General features: G+C 42.4%; 1 protein-coding gene across 10 annotated transcripts in view; it reads left to right on the forward strand.

Annotated features, from left to right (window-relative positions):
• foxp1b (forkhead box P1b) overlaps positions 1-18,876 on the forward strand; it is a 150,676-nt gene extending 131,800 nt beyond the window's left edge. For all 10 annotated transcript variants that reach the window (XM_056391909.1, XM_056391900.1, XM_056391941.1 and 7 more), the window contains 9 exons: positions 1,979-2,066; positions 3,365-3,448; positions 7,644-7,848; positions 8,029-8,105; positions 8,807-8,908; positions 10,040-10,161; positions 11,035-11,104; positions 11,314-11,480; positions 14,153-18,876. In XM_056391909.1, the coding sequence (XP_056247884.1) occupies positions 1,979-2,066; positions 3,365-3,448; positions 7,644-7,848; positions 8,029-8,105; positions 8,807-8,908; positions 10,040-10,161; positions 11,035-11,104; positions 11,314-11,480; positions 14,153-14,297 (1,060 nt within the window). In that variant the 3' untranslated portion in view covers positions 14,298-18,876. The remainder of the gene's footprint in view (positions 1-1,978; positions 2,067-3,364; positions 3,449-7,643; positions 7,849-8,028; positions 8,106-8,806; positions 8,909-10,039; positions 10,162-11,034; positions 11,105-11,313; positions 11,481-14,152) is intronic.
• Positions 18,877-19,248: the final 372 nt, after the last annotated feature.

The raw sequence follows: 19,248 nt of genomic DNA on the forward strand, positions 1-19,248 counted from the left end.
ATATGTAAAAAGCCGACTGTTACAGGAATGTCTGTTTAACTTGTTTTATTGTGGCAATTTACATTACGGACGATCATCCTGCCAGAGAGCTTTTAAAAGTGGCTTCATTTGAAGTCCAGAAAGTGACACATGCCAACGTTCATAGTCTCTCTCGATGTCAATTCCCCGTATCCCCTGCTCCCGTGTCCAGACACTCCTCTCAAGGCTGCATTAGGGCCATTTGAATATTTCATTTCCTATTAATTATGCACTGTGACTCTCCATGTCATTAGAAGAAATAAAGTGGAATGTAACAAAGGATGAAAAGAAGCAGGGCACATGTCTCCTATGAACAGAGAAATTCCAAAGCTGCTCACGTAGACCACCCTTTATTGAAAATTCAGTCTGTGCCAGTTAAATTGAAGCTGAAACGTCTTTACCTATTATTTTCTTCTTTCAAATTTAGTAAGATGTCCTGAAATGTTTACCAGTTTCATTTTCCGAGCTACTTAATTAAATGGGCATTTATTTGACTCAAGCAAATGGAAAGCCTAGAGAAGTCTGAATTGATTTCAGCAGAGGGAGGTTATTGCCCACGCTTTCTTTAAATATGCCTTTTTAATTTCTTTTTCGCCACAATAATTAACATCTAAGGGCTGAATGTATATCACGGTCATTTTGGAGAAATGTATTATCAAAACACAAAAGGAGGACCCGCAGGTGGGAAGAGACCACGTTCCCCGTAAAGATTTAAATCGTTCACCTCCAAGGTTGAAAACGCCGCAGCTGAAGACAAACCTTCACCATTTCAAGCAGAGAACTATCAATTTTCCTTCCACCCCCCCACCCCCCCACATGTGTCTGTTTTCTGAGTGTATGTGCGGTGTTTAATGCACAAATGTGTTGTCTGTACATAAAGCAGTGGCGTCAAATTTATTGGGCCATCATAACGCCAGCGCTGCCACTGCGCCTTCACAGGTTGACTCTGGCTATTTTTGATTTGCAGTAAATGACAGAAAAAGTGCATTTGAAAAGGCAGACGCGTTACACACCTCTCTGCCGTCTGCCGGCGCCAGCCTGGTGACAGTGACCTACATGGTCACCGAAGATGTGATATAATTTATGATATATATAATATATTGGATCCATTAGCGAGCATAATGAAGTAGTGAAATGAAAGGGTATTTGTGAAATCAGTTCAAACATCCTGCTCGGATTATGATTAAATGATTAATGAAATGCCCCTGCATAAGCATTTTCAAACAGTAATTCATGCGGCGGCTGATAAAATTCCTCCAATCATATTTCCTTCACTTGTGAACCTTATCTCCACCATTTTATATAAATCACAGGAAAAAAAAAAAAAAAAAAAAAACCTGCCTGCTGCCCGGCAAGCTACTTATTTAGATTAGTTATAAATGTACAGGAAAAGAGAACATCTTCCCAGTATAAAATAATCACGCATAATTATATCCATAATTCAAGTTTGTGACAGATCCCATCTCCTCGTCCTGTTGTCCTCTGCATTTGGCTTCATGACTTTAATTTGAACGACAAAATTAACAGAAAAAAACACGACCCGAAAGGACAAATTCAACCTGAAGAAAATGACATCAGGGAGCTGCTGCATAATTTAGCAAAGGACTCCAACCTGAAATTCTTGAATGATTCTTCTTATCTGTGAGCTGTAGTAGAAGCAGACATGACTGCCATGAAATATTGAGTGTCATTCTCGTACGTAAAAAGAAGTGTTTCTTCTGGTCCTGCAGCCATCGTGTGTGTAATCTTTTGCAACCCGCTGTTTGTTTTATGTTGAAGCTCTGCATAATATTTACCTAAACGTTACCACATATTCTCTGTGCATTGTGCCTCAATTACCAGGTTGCGTCATTGAGCCAGACATCACAGGACTTTTCGTTTCTCACATCTGAAAGGCTACAGACGGTCGACGTGAAACTGACATCAGTTTTTTGTGTGTTCTCTGTTTTTTGTTTCGCAGGCATCTTAACAATGAGCACGCCCTGGATGACAGGAGCACGGCCCAGTGTCGGGTGCAAATGCAGGTCGTACAACAGCTGGAGCTGCAGGTATTGTCTCCGGGTTTGTTTTGGCCCAAATATTTATGTGTCGTCTTTTCCTGACACTTCCTCAGTGTCTGCTCGAACCCCTCCCTCGTCCGCTTGATATCATCCATGGGGTCACACATGGAGGGGGGAGGGGGGGGGGGGCAGAAGAATGAAATAATTTTGTAAGTTTGCAAGTTAACCAGTCATTAAAAATGTGTTATGTATGCAGCCCGGAAAAGATATATGAAGGACCCGGGGCTAAGTAGGGAAGATAATTACATTTTGAATTTTACTGGGGTTTAAAGTTATTTATGACTTTTAACTGTTTGGCACCAACAATAAAACACCCGGTGAAATGAAATGACTGTGTGTGCAGCAGTAGTGTGGAGAAATGCTCAGTGTTGAGTGAGTTAAAGGAACAGAAAGGTTATTGTAGCCCACGACACAAAACTGTTGATGCAGTAATCAATGGTTTTATTACTTTGTCCCTTACAATTGGTCTTGAATGGTCTTTTTCTGTGAGAAATGTGTGTGTACATTAAAAATGCACTTATGGGAAAAAGGTTCACCGTCATTCCATTAGAGAGGCTTTATAATGGCCACTGAGTCATATGTGTGTCTCTGTAATGGTGAATATGACCACTATGCTAATGTAAGACTGCACTTATTTATTGGTATTACAGGGAAAAGTAAATCCAACCATTTCATTAAACTGTATTTTTATTAATTAGTGGCGGCTACAGTTGCAAAGTAAATACAGCGAGGGCTGTGTGTAATCTCTTCCAGATTTCATGCAATATTCACTTGTGTTTAGCCACATAATACCCAAAAATGACTAATAATGACTGTAAAACAGTTGTGGTTTACAGAAGGTTAACCTTAAACAATGAGAGTTCAGTTTCTCAAACATTACACCAGACCAACGTCCTGTTATTTCCGCTCTGCTGGTGTATTATCCACAGGGATAGAGTGAAGGTTTATCAGAGACAGACTTCCTCTGCATGCAGCCTATCACCATAATTCAAGCTGGCAGCTAACACAGCGCTGAGTTTCAGACAGGTAGAGAGGGCCTGGGCTTGTTATTGGCAATGAGACACAGTAGACTTTAACCTTGAATTGGAGACAGTAGTTAGATTCTCTTGAAGTGCAGAGGTGTTAACAGAAGCATTTTAAAAACAAATAATTAGACGGACGATTTGTTCGAACACGCTCGTCGTGAGAGATGACATCACTGCAGAGGGATGTATGGAATTAATAAAAACACAGATAAAGATTTTGCTCATTAAAAATGTAACATGCTCCTTTTTACCTCATTACAGCTAGCGAAAGACAAAGAGCGTCTGCAAGCTATGATGACGCACCTTCATGTCAAGTCCACGGAGCCCAAAGCCACCCCACAGCCGGTGAGCAGCAACCCTGTCATACATCTCTCTCTTGTCCCTCCCCCATCCTTTTGTTTGTCTTAATTGGCACACATGTATTCATTAATCCCTTCCTCCATCTTCTTATTTATCCGCTAAATAAAAACAGCTGTTCTCTTGAGTGAGGCAGTAAATATTGTTTGGACCACATCTGCTGACATCCGAGATTCAATTTAGTGTCTGTGATGAACTGGATGCACTGCTCTGTAGCAGCTTCAGAGAGGCAGCGCCTGTTTGGACAGAGAGAAAAGATGAGAACGCACCGGAAAATAGAAATAGTAATAAAAGATAACAGATTATATTTTATAAATAGATGCAACATGATTTTTAGTGCTTTTAAAAGCAAAGGGAAAAAATACTTTCCTGCCAGTTAACATAAAATATAAAAAGAAACATTTATTAAATGCCAAACAAACAATACGTATGTTGAATAATCAAAAAATAAGAAAAAATATCGCTAAAATGGAACAATGCTACAACCGAATATATCCATTAAAATTATAATATTTCAAACAGGGGCTGAACATAAGATATTATTGATAAATTGATACGTAGATATAAGATATTGTCTAGTGATGTTGGTCACTGAGGTTAGTATAGGTGGTAGTAGCACCCGCTGATTTTGATTTTTGATATTGATTTTGTTTGAACACAGACGCTTGTCCCTGGAGACATTTCAACCCCTCATTTGAAAAAGTTATCATGGATTACCCTCCGCGATTTGACCTTTGTAATTGGTCAAATCAGATCAGAATGGAATCTTGGGGTCAAAGTGAATAGAAAAATCTCGACAGCGTTTTTCACTTTAGTTTTTCAATTTTAACTTGAATGTTATTTAAATTGAGTTTGGCATAGAAGTCAGATTGCACTGTTACTGTTGTTACTGGACTGTGAACAAAGGTAATTTTGCAGAAATTAAAATCTTGCAGGATGTGAAAAGAAACGTAAATGCTTGGAGTATATGTGGTTTACTGGTGATTCGTCAAAATCTGCTGGAGGTTAGCAACTGAAATCCTTAATAAATGTAACAGCAAATCAATTTATTATCTTTGTGACACATTCCAAACATCATGCTTATCACTCTTAATATATGCCATGCTTTAAAGCCCACTGCTTAATCCCTTTCCTATAGGGGCAGGGGCTTAACATATGGCATTTAAGTGTCTGCGCTATTTTGTCTTGTTTAAGAAGGGGCCTCACGACCATAATTCAATCTGTATGACAGTTCATTCAGAGAGCCAAATGTGTAAAGATCATTTCACTGCAGGGTGTGAATCTGAAATCACACACACGGACGCACAATATATATGCAGGCGTCCTGTCTCTGAAAACTCTGTGCAGCTTGGATCATTTATTTACACTCAGAGAGGTGGCTATTGACGTGCGGAGGCTGCATGTGCGCTCCACACAGCGCAGCCAGTCAACATAAAGCGCCTGGAGATGTTGAACGACAATAGGCTGTCTGTTAAAGCTGCGCCTGTGTCACACACACTGATTGTGTAGATTAGAGTGCAAAACGAGGGCTCTGACACAGGGACATTTGTATATGAAAAGTGGTAGGGGCGGCAGATAGCATCTTGAGTTCGCTACCTCTCCTCTCTCCCCGGGGCCTGAGAGAATAGCTGTGTCAGAGCTCAGCGTTAACACTCTCAAGGGGGCGAGCTGGGATTTTTATTCAAATAAATAGACTCCCATTCTCCAGCACCGCTTTTCCTGCTGGGAGCTGCTATGAAATGCTATGATAAATATGTCTGGCTTCGGCTGGGTGAGTGGTGGCCTTACACAGGTCAGGGCCAGTGGCCCCACTCAGGCTTTAGTAAGATTGCAGCATCAGAGGTGGCCACCAAAATAAAATAAAAAACCCTCCTCAGAGAAGATGCTGGATGAAAGTATTCTCAGAGCTGACTGCAGATAGAGACACTCTGAAGTAACAATTGTGTTCTTGCAGTAATTACTAGTTCTGTTTTTGTGCTGTTCTGTGCTGTTGCATATAATAAAGGCATGTTTAAGTAGCCAGCTGTCATAGCAGAGCAGCTCAGATGAGTTTGCTGGTTTACATTTAGTTATAATTAAAGACAAACAAACTGATACTGTGCATGCACAACGTCAAATGAATAGGATTCATTTTATTATTCTGAGGTGGATGGGGGCGGTGGCGGGGGGGGGGATCAAAACAAAATGTGCCACATTAGCAGTGCGTGTTTCTGTGTGTGTGGTTGCGCCTGTGTGTGTGTTTGTGTTTGCCTCTGTGTGTGTGGGTGGGTGTCTGCACTCGGTGTCACTAAGCATTCTTGTCAGAAATCTGACCTTTTACGCCATACATAATTAAGGAGGGACTTTTTGTTTATTTTCTTTAGCAGCTTGCCGAGTCAAAGCCAGTATAATTAGATCACCAATTACCATTTAATTAATTTCAGTCTGAAGTCTCATTTTGTCTAGGCACTGGAGTGAGCCCAAATGGTGAGGCAAACAAAGGCAAGGCTATTACCAGCCTGTCTGGCCTATTGTTGAAGCCTCTCTGTGTTTATGGCCAGGGAATATGGATGAAACATGAAACAAAGCCTGCTAATCCACAGGAAGAGAAGTCAACACCACAGCCCCATTCTATTGATAGCATTGTGTCAGAAACACGCAAACCCAAGTGTGATTTATTTTGTTCATGATTTAGAATAACACATCTTCTGCTGCTACTGTTGGTGAGGATGTAGTGTGCACTTGTGCATCCCAGCAATAATCCAAATTATTTGGGCAGACTTGGCCAAAAAGGCAGAGTTCAGCCTCCAAGACATAAATAGACATTGTGAGGACTTGGACACATGTCTGTTAAAATGGGAGAGTCAGAAAACACAAAGCGGAGCGGTTTACAGCTTAATAATCGATGAATGTCTCTTTTTTTTAATACAATAAGAATATGTGTAAAATAAAATAAAATAAAATAATGGACGTGTCAATCTTAGATGTCTTTATTATACCTGTTGGTGATGAGTGGTAATTTGGTAGTCCTGCATTTTTGTGTAGAGTCAGATGTTAAAAACCACCATCACCTTCCCGCCATTATCAGCAGAAATTAGACATCTGATCCCTCGTAACCAACAACTGATGTCAGTGATGAGACGCGTCCTCCCCTTCTCCAGCTCTTTATTTCTCTCTCTCTTTTTTTTTTTTTTTTTTTTTTTTCCCATTTCTTTTTCTCACAGTCTGAAGTCATGTTTAATTTGGAAACTGGCCTCCTTCGGCAAATTAGCAATTAGAACAATTTTGTGGGAATATGTATATGTGTCATTAGTTTTCCTGCCAATTAATAGCTGGAGCAGGGGGTCAGGCTAGAATTTTCCACTTGACTGCTGCTTCAGTATGGAGGCTTGGCACTTGGCTCGGAGCCGCCACAGCTGCTGGAAGCCATGCTATACCTTTGGAGCACTTGCCATAATTAGTTTACCTTGTAGCCATTATTACTTAAATCCCTCCTTCTCCTCAGCCCACCCATCCCATCCACACACACAGGCCTCAGTGGTGAAACCAAATATTCTCTGCACACCGCTGTCCATGAAAATGCCATCTTTACTGCGGCCATCATGGCCCTGATGATGGAGGTCAGTCATATACAGTAGTTAATCATCAGATCACCTCTGTAAGCAGCTCCTAATTAGAGTCCTCATTATAAAATTTCAGCTTGTAATTAGCCCAGATTGGCTTCTTCCTCTGGCTGCCTTATTAGCAGGGCTGCTCAGCGGTTGGTGAGAATCACACTGTCATTTTTCAGAGCTGTTCGGGCCGCCCATCTTCCCTTCACTACTCAACCCTCACCGGTTACCACGCTGCAGAGCCACAGTGGGGGGATGATAAGGTGGGGGGGGTGTTGTCCAAACGGGACAAAAGATTAAACAAAGGCGGCGAAACAGAAAGCTGGGAACGGGCCTGACACGGCAGCAAGAGGGAGGGAGGGAGGGAGGGAGGAGTGTGAAGAATGGAGGAGGTGGAGAGTGGGGCTCCAGGGTTGTTTTCCAAACATTTAGCAAACGTTCATGGATCATCTCAGGTCCCGCCTGCAATTAGAGAAGAGATATGCATAGTCAATGAGGTGTCTGAGACACAGGGGTAATTAGCGGACTAACTGAGCTCCTGTCTGTCTGTGTGTCTCTGTTTGTTCGGCCCTGGTCTGACTTCCTCTCCTCAGCTCAACTTGGTGTCCAACGTCACATTGTCTAAGTCGGCCCCAGAGGCCTCTCCTCCTCTGAGCCTGCCCCAGACCCCCACCACACCGACAGCACCCCTCACACCGCTATCCCAGACCCACTCCGTCATCACAGCCAACAGCCTCCACAGCGTGGGCCCCATGCGACGGCGCTACTCTGAAAAGTACAACATGCCCATCTCTCCAGGTACTGCAGGATGCACACACACAGTCACACTCATCTGTCCTGCTTAATAACCACATAACCACACATGCTGCATCTGTATATACACACACAGCCACGTAATCATGCTAATTGGACATTGGTGTTGACACCTGATCATTTTATTCCATGTTGACACAGTGTGTGTTTGTTTCCTGTGTGCAGATATCAGTCAGAACAAAGAGTTTTACATGAATGCAGATGTTAGACCGCCATTCACGTACGCCTCACTAATAAGACAGGTAAGGACTCTGCTTGAACTTTTAATCTATTTGATTTCGAAAGTAGCCGGCAGAGATACAGCTGCTGCACATTCTGCTTTTCAGAAGGTCACAAACTACTTTTTGTCCGTTTTCTCTCTCTCTCTCTCTCTCTCTCTCCCTCTCTCTCTCTCTCTCTCTCTCTCTCTCTCTTCGCTTCTTGTTAAAATTTTTGAACACAATTTAAACTGAGGGGCAGATTAACCGTCTTCAAATGAGTGCAAGAATGCGTACGGGATTCAAAAAACAGCCACATATGACAATTGCATTTGATTAAGCATTTCAGTGGCTGTGATTATTACCAAATTCATTTCACACAACAGTAGGGATGAACCTGTTTTAAGATGGCCAGTCAATTATCGCTCGGCCGTAGTAATCTGGGATCTCAGGAATTAATCTGAGCCGGCCATAATTGCTGCCCTGTAATCTGCCTGAGAAATGTTTTCGCTTGCCCTTCATTTACACCCACAAAAGGAAATATATTCAAATCTGCCGTTTTTTGAATAGAAAGTGCAGAAGACTTCTATAAACACAGTGCACTTTTTACATAGACAGTTTCTTAGCTGTTGTCTGTGTTTTCCTCAAGAGAACACACAAACCCGCATGCCTCTGGTGAATTATTGATCATTTTGTGAAGGAAGCAAAATTGTAAATGTTTGTTTCTGTCACTGTTCCTCATCCAGGCGATCCTCGAATCTCCAGAAAAGCAGCTAACACTAAACGAAATCTACAACTGGTTCACACGAATGTTTGCATATTTTAGGCGCAACGCAGCAACGTGGAAGGTAATTCTGCTGTTCCTCCTGACTCTTTCAGACCAGCACCAGAGAAGAAGGAGACATTGTGTTGATGTTAGGCAGAATTAAATGATAGCCAGGCATAATACCTTCAGAAATGAACCTTTACACAAATACATAACAATCCCCCACTTATTCTGTCCAAATGAACCACCCTTTAAACAAACACACGAACCACACAGAGAAACCAAGCATATGTGCATTCTTGTAAAGAAGAGAACGAAATAGAAAGGGTGGGTGGCATTAGTTTAACATAGCAGTGCTCTGCCAGTGACTCCTGGCTGAGTCCCTCACACTCACTTCAGAAGGGAACACTCTGTTTTCTACCAGGCCACAAACACACACACACACACACAAACACGCATGCATGCACAAAATGAAAACAAAACATTAGCCTTAAAAACGAAATGACTGGAGTCAGAGAAAGTGAGATTTTAATGGGAAAGACAGTGATGAAAGCCCCTTCTAAACCTTAGCTGATCTGTGAGATGAAACCCACACACACACACACACACACACACACACACACACCCACACCCTGCACCACCCCCATTCTCCATGAGCTCCCACACTTACTGACAGCCCTTCCATAGGGGCACATTGGTGTTATAAACACTGGATTCCACAACTCCCTTTCCACTCACACATACACATACATACACACACACACACACACACACACACACACACACACACACACACTTACTGTATACACATGCGCTCAGTATAGCTCTTGGAATAAAATGGGGAAGATGTATGCAGGTCTACTTTCATACCTAAATGATCTGGAGTGGACTTAAAAAAAAAGGAATCAAGGAATAAAATGTAAAGTTTATAGCATCTCACACTGTTCAGACTGTCTGAATGATAAGAAAAAAGTATGTCACTTAACTCCATTGTCATGGAGACCAGTAAATATTTACGTGTTGTTTAAGTCATTTGAAACTCAAGGACCATTTACTGCCAATAACATTCTGGTTTATTTATTGTTTTCATTCAGGTTTCTTCCAGTGCCTGTCAAAATATTTCTTCTTTGAAATGAAATTCTTCCCATGTAGACATGTTTACTGTACTGATAGCAACCTTTTTCTTCTCTCTTTGTCTTTGCACCAACTGCAGAATGCAGTCCGGCATAATCTTAGTCTTCACAAGTGTTTTGTGCGAGTAGAAAACGTAAAAGGGGCTGTGTGGACAGTCGACGAAATAGAGTTCCAAAAGAGACGGCCTCAAAAGATCAGTGGGTAGGTTCGGCCTTTTGAGCTTCGACTAGCGTCTGTCTCACCGTTGACTGATGGGAAGAGGCTGCTGCTGCTGCTGCTGCTGCTCCATCTCATTGTCTGTCTGCCATAACGTCCAAAGTCCCCGCTTGCTTTGGCGTGCCTCCCCTTCATGCTTTCAGAAGCCTTTTGGTGATGCTTCATAACCCACAGTGGCTTATTTTCATTTTGATCCTCACCCTCTCCCCTCGTCTGTCTGTCTGTCGTCTGTCTGTCTGTGTGTCCGTCCTCTGTCTCTCCTGTCGATCACTGCATCTGCATCTGCCCCCCCCCCCCCCCCCCTCCTGCTGCTTTGCTTTCCCAGGGTGCCATTCGCACCAACCTTTCCCTGCATAAGTGCTTTGTGAGAGTAGAGGATGAGTTTGGGTCCTTTTGGACTGTTGATGATGACGAGTTTAAGCGCGGCCGCCACATACAGCGAGGCCGCCCTCGGAAATACGCCACTGATGAGAACTTTGATGAGCTGCTCGTACAGTAAGCACTTCCTCCTGCCCTGCAAAACCCCCTGAGGCCCCCCCAACCTCACCTGCATGCTCCCCACCAGTGTTGCCATCATGCTTTTTGTGTTTAGCTCGCCATCCATCATGCTTTCACAAGATCTACCTCCATCAGCTTAGTCCTTCTTCCCATGAAAGTGGTGATAGTTGTGTGGTATTGTCAAGTGATTGAACATCTCAGAACTATTGCCTTAATCTCCACATTACTACACCAGTAAATGTATTTAGTTCTTATACAAAGTGCATTGATTTCTTTTTATGAAATAAGATACTGTAGCCGAGGAATGCATGCTAGGTGAGACACGAGTCTGTGGTTGTAATTCAATTTCTCTGTTTGCAGAAGTCCAGCCTTAGTGAAGAACATCCAGACCAGCTTGGGCTATGGTCCCACCCTCTCTGCTGCCTTCCAGGTAAAAATAAAATGTGACTTCATCCTGTAGCTGCCTCACTCCCAACTTCCAAAGAGAAAAAAATAAAAGTCTCTGTCCGTCTCATAAGCGCAGTCACCCAGTCGTTGTTTTGAGGGGATGTACTGGTATGAAAAGAGTGATGGGCAACTGAGAAAGTGCTGACAACTCTCTTCCGTTTCACATTTAATGCTTTGGGCTTCGCTTTTCAGGCTTCAATGGCAGAAAACAACATACCTCTATACACTACTGCTTCCATTGGAAGTCCCACCCTCAACTCCCTGGCTAACGCCATCCGTGAGGAGATGAATGGAGCAATGGACCATGGAAACAGCAACGGCAGTGACAGCAGCCCAGGACGCTCGCCCCTGCCAGCTATGTGAGTGGCACACACGCTTTCTATCTCCAACACAGTCTGTGTAAGAAAAGAGAATAAAAGGAAAGAGTTTCAACTCCACTGAGACAGTAACACTCTAAATAGATGTAGACAGCGCCCACCCAAAACGCACTAAAATTACCTAATGCATGGCATCAGATGAAATAGAAACAATGCCAGGGAGGACAATAAATAAAATGAAGAGGGATGATATTGGTGTGGTGTGTGGGGTCATGGCCAGAGCTGCGGCTGGCCTCCCTGCAGAAAAGGAAACTCCACCTTTTCGAAGCTTCCATCATCAGACCGTTCGGGAAGAAAAGACCGGAGCCCCTCTGTTATTTTAACAGCGAGTTTATGAACTCTCCTTTATGTGTCCTGCTGTCTGTCTCGGTCTCGCCATAATCAGCATTCCAATTTGTTAAAATATTTATAAAATGCCAAAACGCAGAGTGACAGAGCTGCTGGCTCCGACACGGTGCAACATGAGCTGCAACACATTCAGAAACGCCTCTGAGCCGCTGAAAGAAAAACAACACAAAAGCATAATTAGTCTGGAGGACATCATCCAAGATTCTCATGTAGGAAAGTTGCGGTCGGCCTGGAAACCGCAGCTCCCCGTTCACTTGTTGTATAGGAGTGTCTGCTAAGTTGTTTGAAGCCTAAAATAATACGGCGCACTCTGCATCGTTTCCAGATGTGGGGGCAGACCACCGATGTGCAGCGCGCGTAGACTCGGGGATGGCCTCCTGAAATGTCTGAGCTTGGGGGAAATTCTGCCTGAAAACAAAAAAAAAAAAAAAAAAAGGTGCAGTAATGAGCTCCTGGCCAAATGGAGGAAAGTGCCATCCCTAATCACTGTGAACATAGCTCTGAGCGTGGCTGTGGAACAGGAAAGGCAGAGACAGGATGGGTGTGCTGGCCTGAAGGCAGCCTGCTTCTCCCTCTGCCCCTCTGCTTCTATCTTTAGGCTGATAGAGCTCGCTAACTCTTTCTCCATAATTATGTCTATAAGCTTTATGCAAGTACAAAATGAGTTAAAACTGTTTTCTTTTGCTTTTAAAGAACTTTATTCTCTTATTAACAAAACATACCCACCGTTTCATTCCTTCAGATTGAGCATTAAAGGTTATATACAGTGTCCCCATCAGTGCAAGTGTCCTCACACTCAGGGAATGAGCCTTAAACTAACATATGCAAAAACACCCCTGTTCCTCTTTGATACTTTGGCTCACACTGTAGCTAATACAAGTTCATCACCACAGTTAACTGTGCGACAACATGTGTTTTCCACATGTGCTGCCGCTTGACAAGACACAGCTTTTTAACACAGCGAAGAAACCAGAGTCTGTTTCTGTTAAACAGCCAGACGAGAGTCAGGTATCCAGAGAAGTCTAATTATAAGCAAAGTGTAGAATCAGCATGCAGTTCAATAGCATAATAATAACAATTTCATGTCTGCCCCGCAGCCACAGAGTCAGACCTGAGGCTACGGCACTTGTGGAGTTACTTTGATGTGAAAATGATAGAAAAGCTGACTTTACTTTTTCCCCTTTTTATAATTTACACCAAAATATGTCAGCTCATTAGCATACAAGCGTCTCCATCACAATAGTTGCAAATTACACAAGACGTCCTGGTGTGAATAAATCAAATGTGTGCTTTGGTGATGAAGAATGTGCCAGTTGTCCCTTGTTGTTGTAGTAAATGAGCCCGGTGCCTCATCCTGACACCGCTCTACCTCCACTACAGCAGCCTGGCACCGCAGGTTAGAGCAGCAAGTCCCCTGCAGCTGCTCATAATGTTTTTTTGTTTTTTTTCCTCTGCCACAGCCAGGCCTCCTCTCCCCCTGCGCTTCATTCCTGCTCTGTTTCTGTAATGAGAAATTTGGCAGATCTCATCTCTTTAGTGGCTCTTTTGCCCAGGCTGTAAGCTGGGGGGGGGGGGCTCATGTTTTTTGCCTTGTTTACAAGTGACAGCGTTATTATTCTCATAAGGGCTCTGTTTCTTATCACAGTGTTGTGCCGAGTGCGCCGCTGCTGCTCTCCTCGCGCGCCTTTCCTGCCAGCACTTTTCTTCCCTTATTGACACTTGGTTGAAAATATGCATTAATTCTGGAGTTTAAAGCATGTATGGCGGTGTCTGGTCGCTGTGTTTGCTTGAAGTTGATTAATGATAGAAGCCGGCTCGGGGTCGTCCTCTGGAGACCCGCTTCGCAGGTTGTGCATGTTAACGAGCAGGAAGGGGAACACACAGCGCGCCGCTGATCCTCCGCCACCAGGAGGCTGACAACGGCAGCCCACTCGCTCCGCAGAGTCCATTCTCTCCTCTCCTCGTCTCACGTTGTTAATCTTCCTCATTTATCAATTCTAAGTGAATACCCTGTTGTCGGTTGCCATGAAAATAAAAAGCCTGCAGCTTTGCCGGGATTGGAATAGCTCAAAAGAAAGCTGAAATTATCATCAGCACCACTGAGGCCCCCACTCACAGTCTCACTGTAGCCAGACATTTGTTTTTGTTCCCCTGTTTCCTTCTCTATAAACAGAATCAGCACAGGTCTGTATCACTTTGTGGCTGCCTGTGTGAGAGGTTATAAAAAAAAAAAAAAAAAAAAGGATGTAAGAAAGTTAAGGATGGCAGAAGTGGAGCTACATTTTCACTCTCTTCTCCTCCTCCAGGCATCACATCAGCGTTAAGGAGGAACCACTGGACCCCGAAGACCATGAAGGGCCCCTCTCCCTGGTAACGACCGCCAATCACAGTCCGGATTTCGATCACCACAGAGATTACGACGACGACCAGGGCCACGACGACATGCTGTAAGGGTTAGCGCCAGCCCTCCCCAGCCTCAGAGGCAGAGGCAGTCTGGGTCATCTGGGAGACGAGAAGCGCTCCGCAGATAACAAACACTGAACTGCAGTCTCAGCCACTGATGACAGCTCTCAAATGTCTCCAAGTTAACTTTTTAGTGCCATTACAATACATAGCAAAAACACACACAAACAACACAGAAATACACCCGACGTGAGGGTCCTCTTTTCTGATTCCTTTCTACTTTTGATTTAAGTAAAGCTTAAAAAGTGAAAACTTCATTTCTACTCATGTGTCGGACGGACTTGTTTGGTACGGGGGCGACGTGCTCGCGGTCAGACTCTGGGAGACCCTCGCCGTGCAGCCAGGACGTACTGCACTCTGCGGACTGCAGGAGGGGTTGTGTCTCTCCCCCACCCACCCCCACTCCCTCTCTCTCTTTCTTTTTCTCTCCCTCTCTCTGTCACAGACACACACATCTAACCACAAACTGAAGAGAGAGAGAATGACTGACATTTAATTTACACCGTGCTTGCGCGTGTGTGTGTGTGTGTGTGTGTGTGTGTGTGTGTGTGTGTGTGTGTGTGTGTGTGGGTGTGTGTGTCTGGGTGTAAGGGAGAACGAGTGCAGACTTCTGTTCATTGTCACTGCCTTCAACACTTCTGATTGGTTTGATTCCATCTAGGGTGGGAGGGATGTTTTTATTTGGGTGTATTTTTTGTTTGGGGGGTGAGAGGTTCTAAAATATCAACATAATGTGTCTTTTCCATCATTCAATGCTGTTCTTGATGTTGCATCTTTTTTTTTCTTTTTTTTTTAATTTCTTTAAACTGATCAGACCTCATGCCCATGCTGTGGAGATTCTGTGTGGTCAGCACTTGATGATGAATGTTTATGATTTCCTTTCATGTTGTTCTTTTAAACACACACACATGAAGCAGAATGTCAGATACCGAGCAGTATTTTTCTGTCATTTATTCCACAATCTTCCCAGCATAAGAAAAGAAGAGAAAAAAGAAAAAAAAAAAGTCACCACCACTCTGAGGTGTAGCCCACCCCTCACCCCCTCCCTCATGAAGTCCATTGGCAATGCACTACTCATAATGAAGGCTCTCTCCACGCATCAATGAAGCTTAATTTAAGATGCGAATGAATGACAGAGAAATCATGCAGGTTATGGTTTATCCTTATGAAATTATACTTTAAAACAGCCCCTCACGGCAGAGCATGCTTAGCTGCAACAGAATTTCTGATCACTTACAAGCTCCAGGTTTTTTAAAGCAAAATGAAAATGTCAGGTGTGCACCGGCGAGATAATGATTTAGACCAACTAATTGTGATTCCTGAACACAACTGTCATTGTTAATCAAACGTGTCTGCTTTCCACGCTGTAATTTCATTCAGAGCTTGAAAGATAAACGTGCATTCCCTGTAGTTTTATTTGTATCACACGCATGACCAGTTTTAAGTTTTTTAGTGAGTGTTAATAATTGCACACCAGATGAAATGCTCATTTTCTTTCCTCCAAGGGAACAAAATCCCAAGACTTTGCAATAAGACCTAAACATTGCACATTCCAGCATTTGACAGCCATCAGAAAGGGGCCCAGACGTACAGTATATGCCATGTAGGGGATGTGGATGCCTCGTTGTTCAGTGTCACCCAAAAAGCCAATAGTTGTAGTCCACAACATTGAACTGAGTGAAATCCACATGTGGTTTTGTGACGCAGCGACAAAAAAATTCCAGCCTTGATAGAGCTAAATTTTAAAGAGACCATGAATTTCAAGACTGCAATCAACCACTTTTAATTTGTTTTATTTATTATCATTATTATTATTATTATTATTTTATGTTTTATTTGGCTTTTTTTTAAGTTGTTAATGTGTTTTAATATCTTGTTCTGTGACTACCAAAGATAAACTACAAAGTCAATGTTGTGTGTTCCATGCAATAGCTGATAAGGCCAAATATCTCTCCTCCATTCTCTCCCATTGGACGATCTCAGCAGCTGCGGTCGGGCCGGTGGCAGACTGAATCGAGGGAAATGCTCCTCAAACTGGTGTTTTCATTCATTTTTATAATTAAAAAAAAAAAAAACCAAAGGGGGGGTGTCTTGAACAGGACAGCTGCAGTAATTTTTTGCAGTGACCAAATCTGAATGGGAGGCGCTGACAGTCTGACTACATGATGACCAAATTAGGGAAACTTTTTTTTTTTTTTCTTTGGGCCAGTGAGTTGAAAAGGGAGCTTTTTTGGTCAGGAACAGATTTGTGTGCAACATAAAGGGTATGTAGAGAAAGCTGATGAGGAAAAATATACTGGTAAATGGGAAAAGCTTTGCAGAGAACAATGTGAAATGGATTCTATACTTCAACTGGACCACACAATGATTCAATGTGTCTCTTCTTTTATTCCTTAACTTTTGTATGCTTTGAAATGATTGTATGCCACTTGTTAGGGGTTTTAGTGTCTTTGTTAAGATTGGCAAGACTTTATGATTGTGTTTAGTTTCTGTCAACTTATTACTTTTTATATTAAAAAACACTCCTGTCAACTAATAAGCTGGGTACAAGGTACTTTATGGCAGTTATTGTTATTGTTATTGTTATTATTTTTTTTTTTTTAAGTTCACCGCTCATTAACTAAAAAGGAAAAAGGGCAATCTGTGGTTTCCAGAAGATGTATTTAATATCCAGGCAGCTGTGGGATGGGTCAGTTACAGCCGGGGCTAGGATCGTGAGAACAGAGCCGAGCTCATCCACAAACCCCCAGTCATCTGGCTGGTTTGTTTGGTATTCAAAAAGGAGGGAAAAGCGCTGGTTAGATTAGAACATTCTCAGCATGTGTAGCTTGACATTACTAAAGATAACAGCATGAGAAAACCGTTAGTACGCATACCTCATTTCAAACCTATAGGGAATGATTCAATTAAATGAGAAGAGAAATAAACAAACATTTCACTCAGTTGCACTTAGTTGTATGTCTTGCATGTGTAGTCTGATACTGTAGAGAGAAAAAAGTAAAAAAAAAGAAAAATGAGAAAATTAGAGCTTGTTTATCTTAAAGGTTTCATCCTTTTTGCCAAAACCAATCCAAACCTCAGGCCTTTTGTTCATGGAGATATCACCCAGCTGTGTGTGGCACATTCATCCTGTCTGTTCTCTGATGGGTTGTTTTAAGGGCGTTCCAATATTAGGTTGTACATACATGTCAGTATAGCCTTTGTCTTTTCCTGTCCTCTCTCTCTCTCTCTTTTGTTTTTTTTTTTTTTTTTTTTTTAAGATCAAAAAATACATTTGTGTTATGATGTTTGCTTTATCGCCACTGCTTTGTATTAACTATGAAATAGCTATGAGAAAAACTGCTGTATGTATTGGAATAGCAAACTGTGCTGCAAATGTATTTTACTTAGTAATCCTTGCTTTAAAAAAAAAAAAAAAAGAAAAAAAAAGAAAAAAAAAATCACATCATCCTCACAGACATCTGGGTGAGCTGGGCAGGGGCAGGCTGGGGGGGAGATTATCCCCGATTTTGGATTTTAAACTGTAATATAGAAAACAGACTTTTCTCTGTTATCATTGACCTAAGCATTTTGTACAGATTTTTTTCCCTCTTTGTGTTAAGCTGTTTTTGATACTTCCTTTTGATGGTCCAACCACTGCCTTCTGTGGCTGTATGTTAAAGATTACTGCTCTGAGAAAAGGGCAGACAGGTATATTTCCTCTACAAGATGGAAATATCTTGCATGACTAATCCCAGGGTCACAGAGATTGGGGTGGTGGGGGTGGGGGTATGGTTTAAGTGGTCAGTAATAATATAAGGGTGTATCAATCTAATGATATTTTATATGAAATTAATAGGAAAAAGAAGAAAAATATGCAGTGCCAAGATGTAAAGAATATTGTTAAATGCTGTCTTTTTTTTTTTCCTTTTTTTTTGTTTGAGAAATTCATTTCACTCGCGCATCAGAGATGTGTCTTTCTCATCCACTTCACGTAGGTAAAAACACAAACATTTTGTTTGGCATCAAGATATTTATATTTTTATCTCAAGGGTCATTGTAAATGAGTCAAACCAAGCACAGCAGGCAGGTCGAAGGTGTAACGTCCTGCAAACTGCGGCCGTGTGGCATCAGATCCCCCACAACATCACACACACACACACACACTGGCACCCGAGCTAAGACGCCATTGTTTCATCCATCACTAACCATCCAGCCCGCTGTCATTCCGTCCCCCTCTTTCCTCTTTCTCCCTCTCTCACATCACACTTTGTTTTTTTTTTCTACATGGAGGGGGGAGGGAGGGAAAGAAGAAGGGGTAGGGGGAGGCAGCCGAAGAGCTGTCACGGTGCTCTCATCCTGCAGCAGCTTGTCTTTCTTTCTCTTTCTTTCTTTTTTTTCTTTGAAGATGTACTCTGTACTTTCTTTTTTTCCTGTTTTTTTATAGAGAAATATTATTGCTCATCATTTCCATCAGTCTGTAACCTCCTCATCATTCCTTGTCTGTCTGATGCAGACCACTCTCTTGTTGTCAGTGGCGATGACTGACGTGAGCATTCTAAACATGCAATAAAATGCTGGTTGTTCAGATCGTTTCCTCAAGTCTCTCATTGCATCTGTTTCATACAGTGAGCTGCATTTTTTTATTGTATCAACTCTTAATGCAGAATTAAGTCCACATCTAAAGTTTGACTTGCACATGAAAGATGCACTTTCTGCAGCTTCTTAATACCGAATGCAGCCTGTTTGTTTGGCTGTTAATGTGTCAAAAGTTTCTCACTGATACAAACTCACACTGTAGGATATACCAGATATTTCTACCTGCAGAACAGACCTGTGTTTGTCATCTGCTGCAGGACTCCCATCTCAGCCTCAACATTAAATTATATCGTAATTAAAAAGAGACAGTTAAACTGTCTTTCCCTAACAGCAATTTAGGTAACTGCATTTGATAAGCTAT

Source organism: Seriola aureovittata, chromosome 2 (genome assembly GCF_021018895.1).
Source record: "Seriola aureovittata isolate HTS-2021-v1 ecotype China chromosome 2, ASM2101889v1, whole genome shotgun sequence".
Taxonomy (NCBI): Eukaryota; Metazoa; Chordata; class Actinopteri; order Carangiformes; family Carangidae; genus Seriola; species Seriola aureovittata.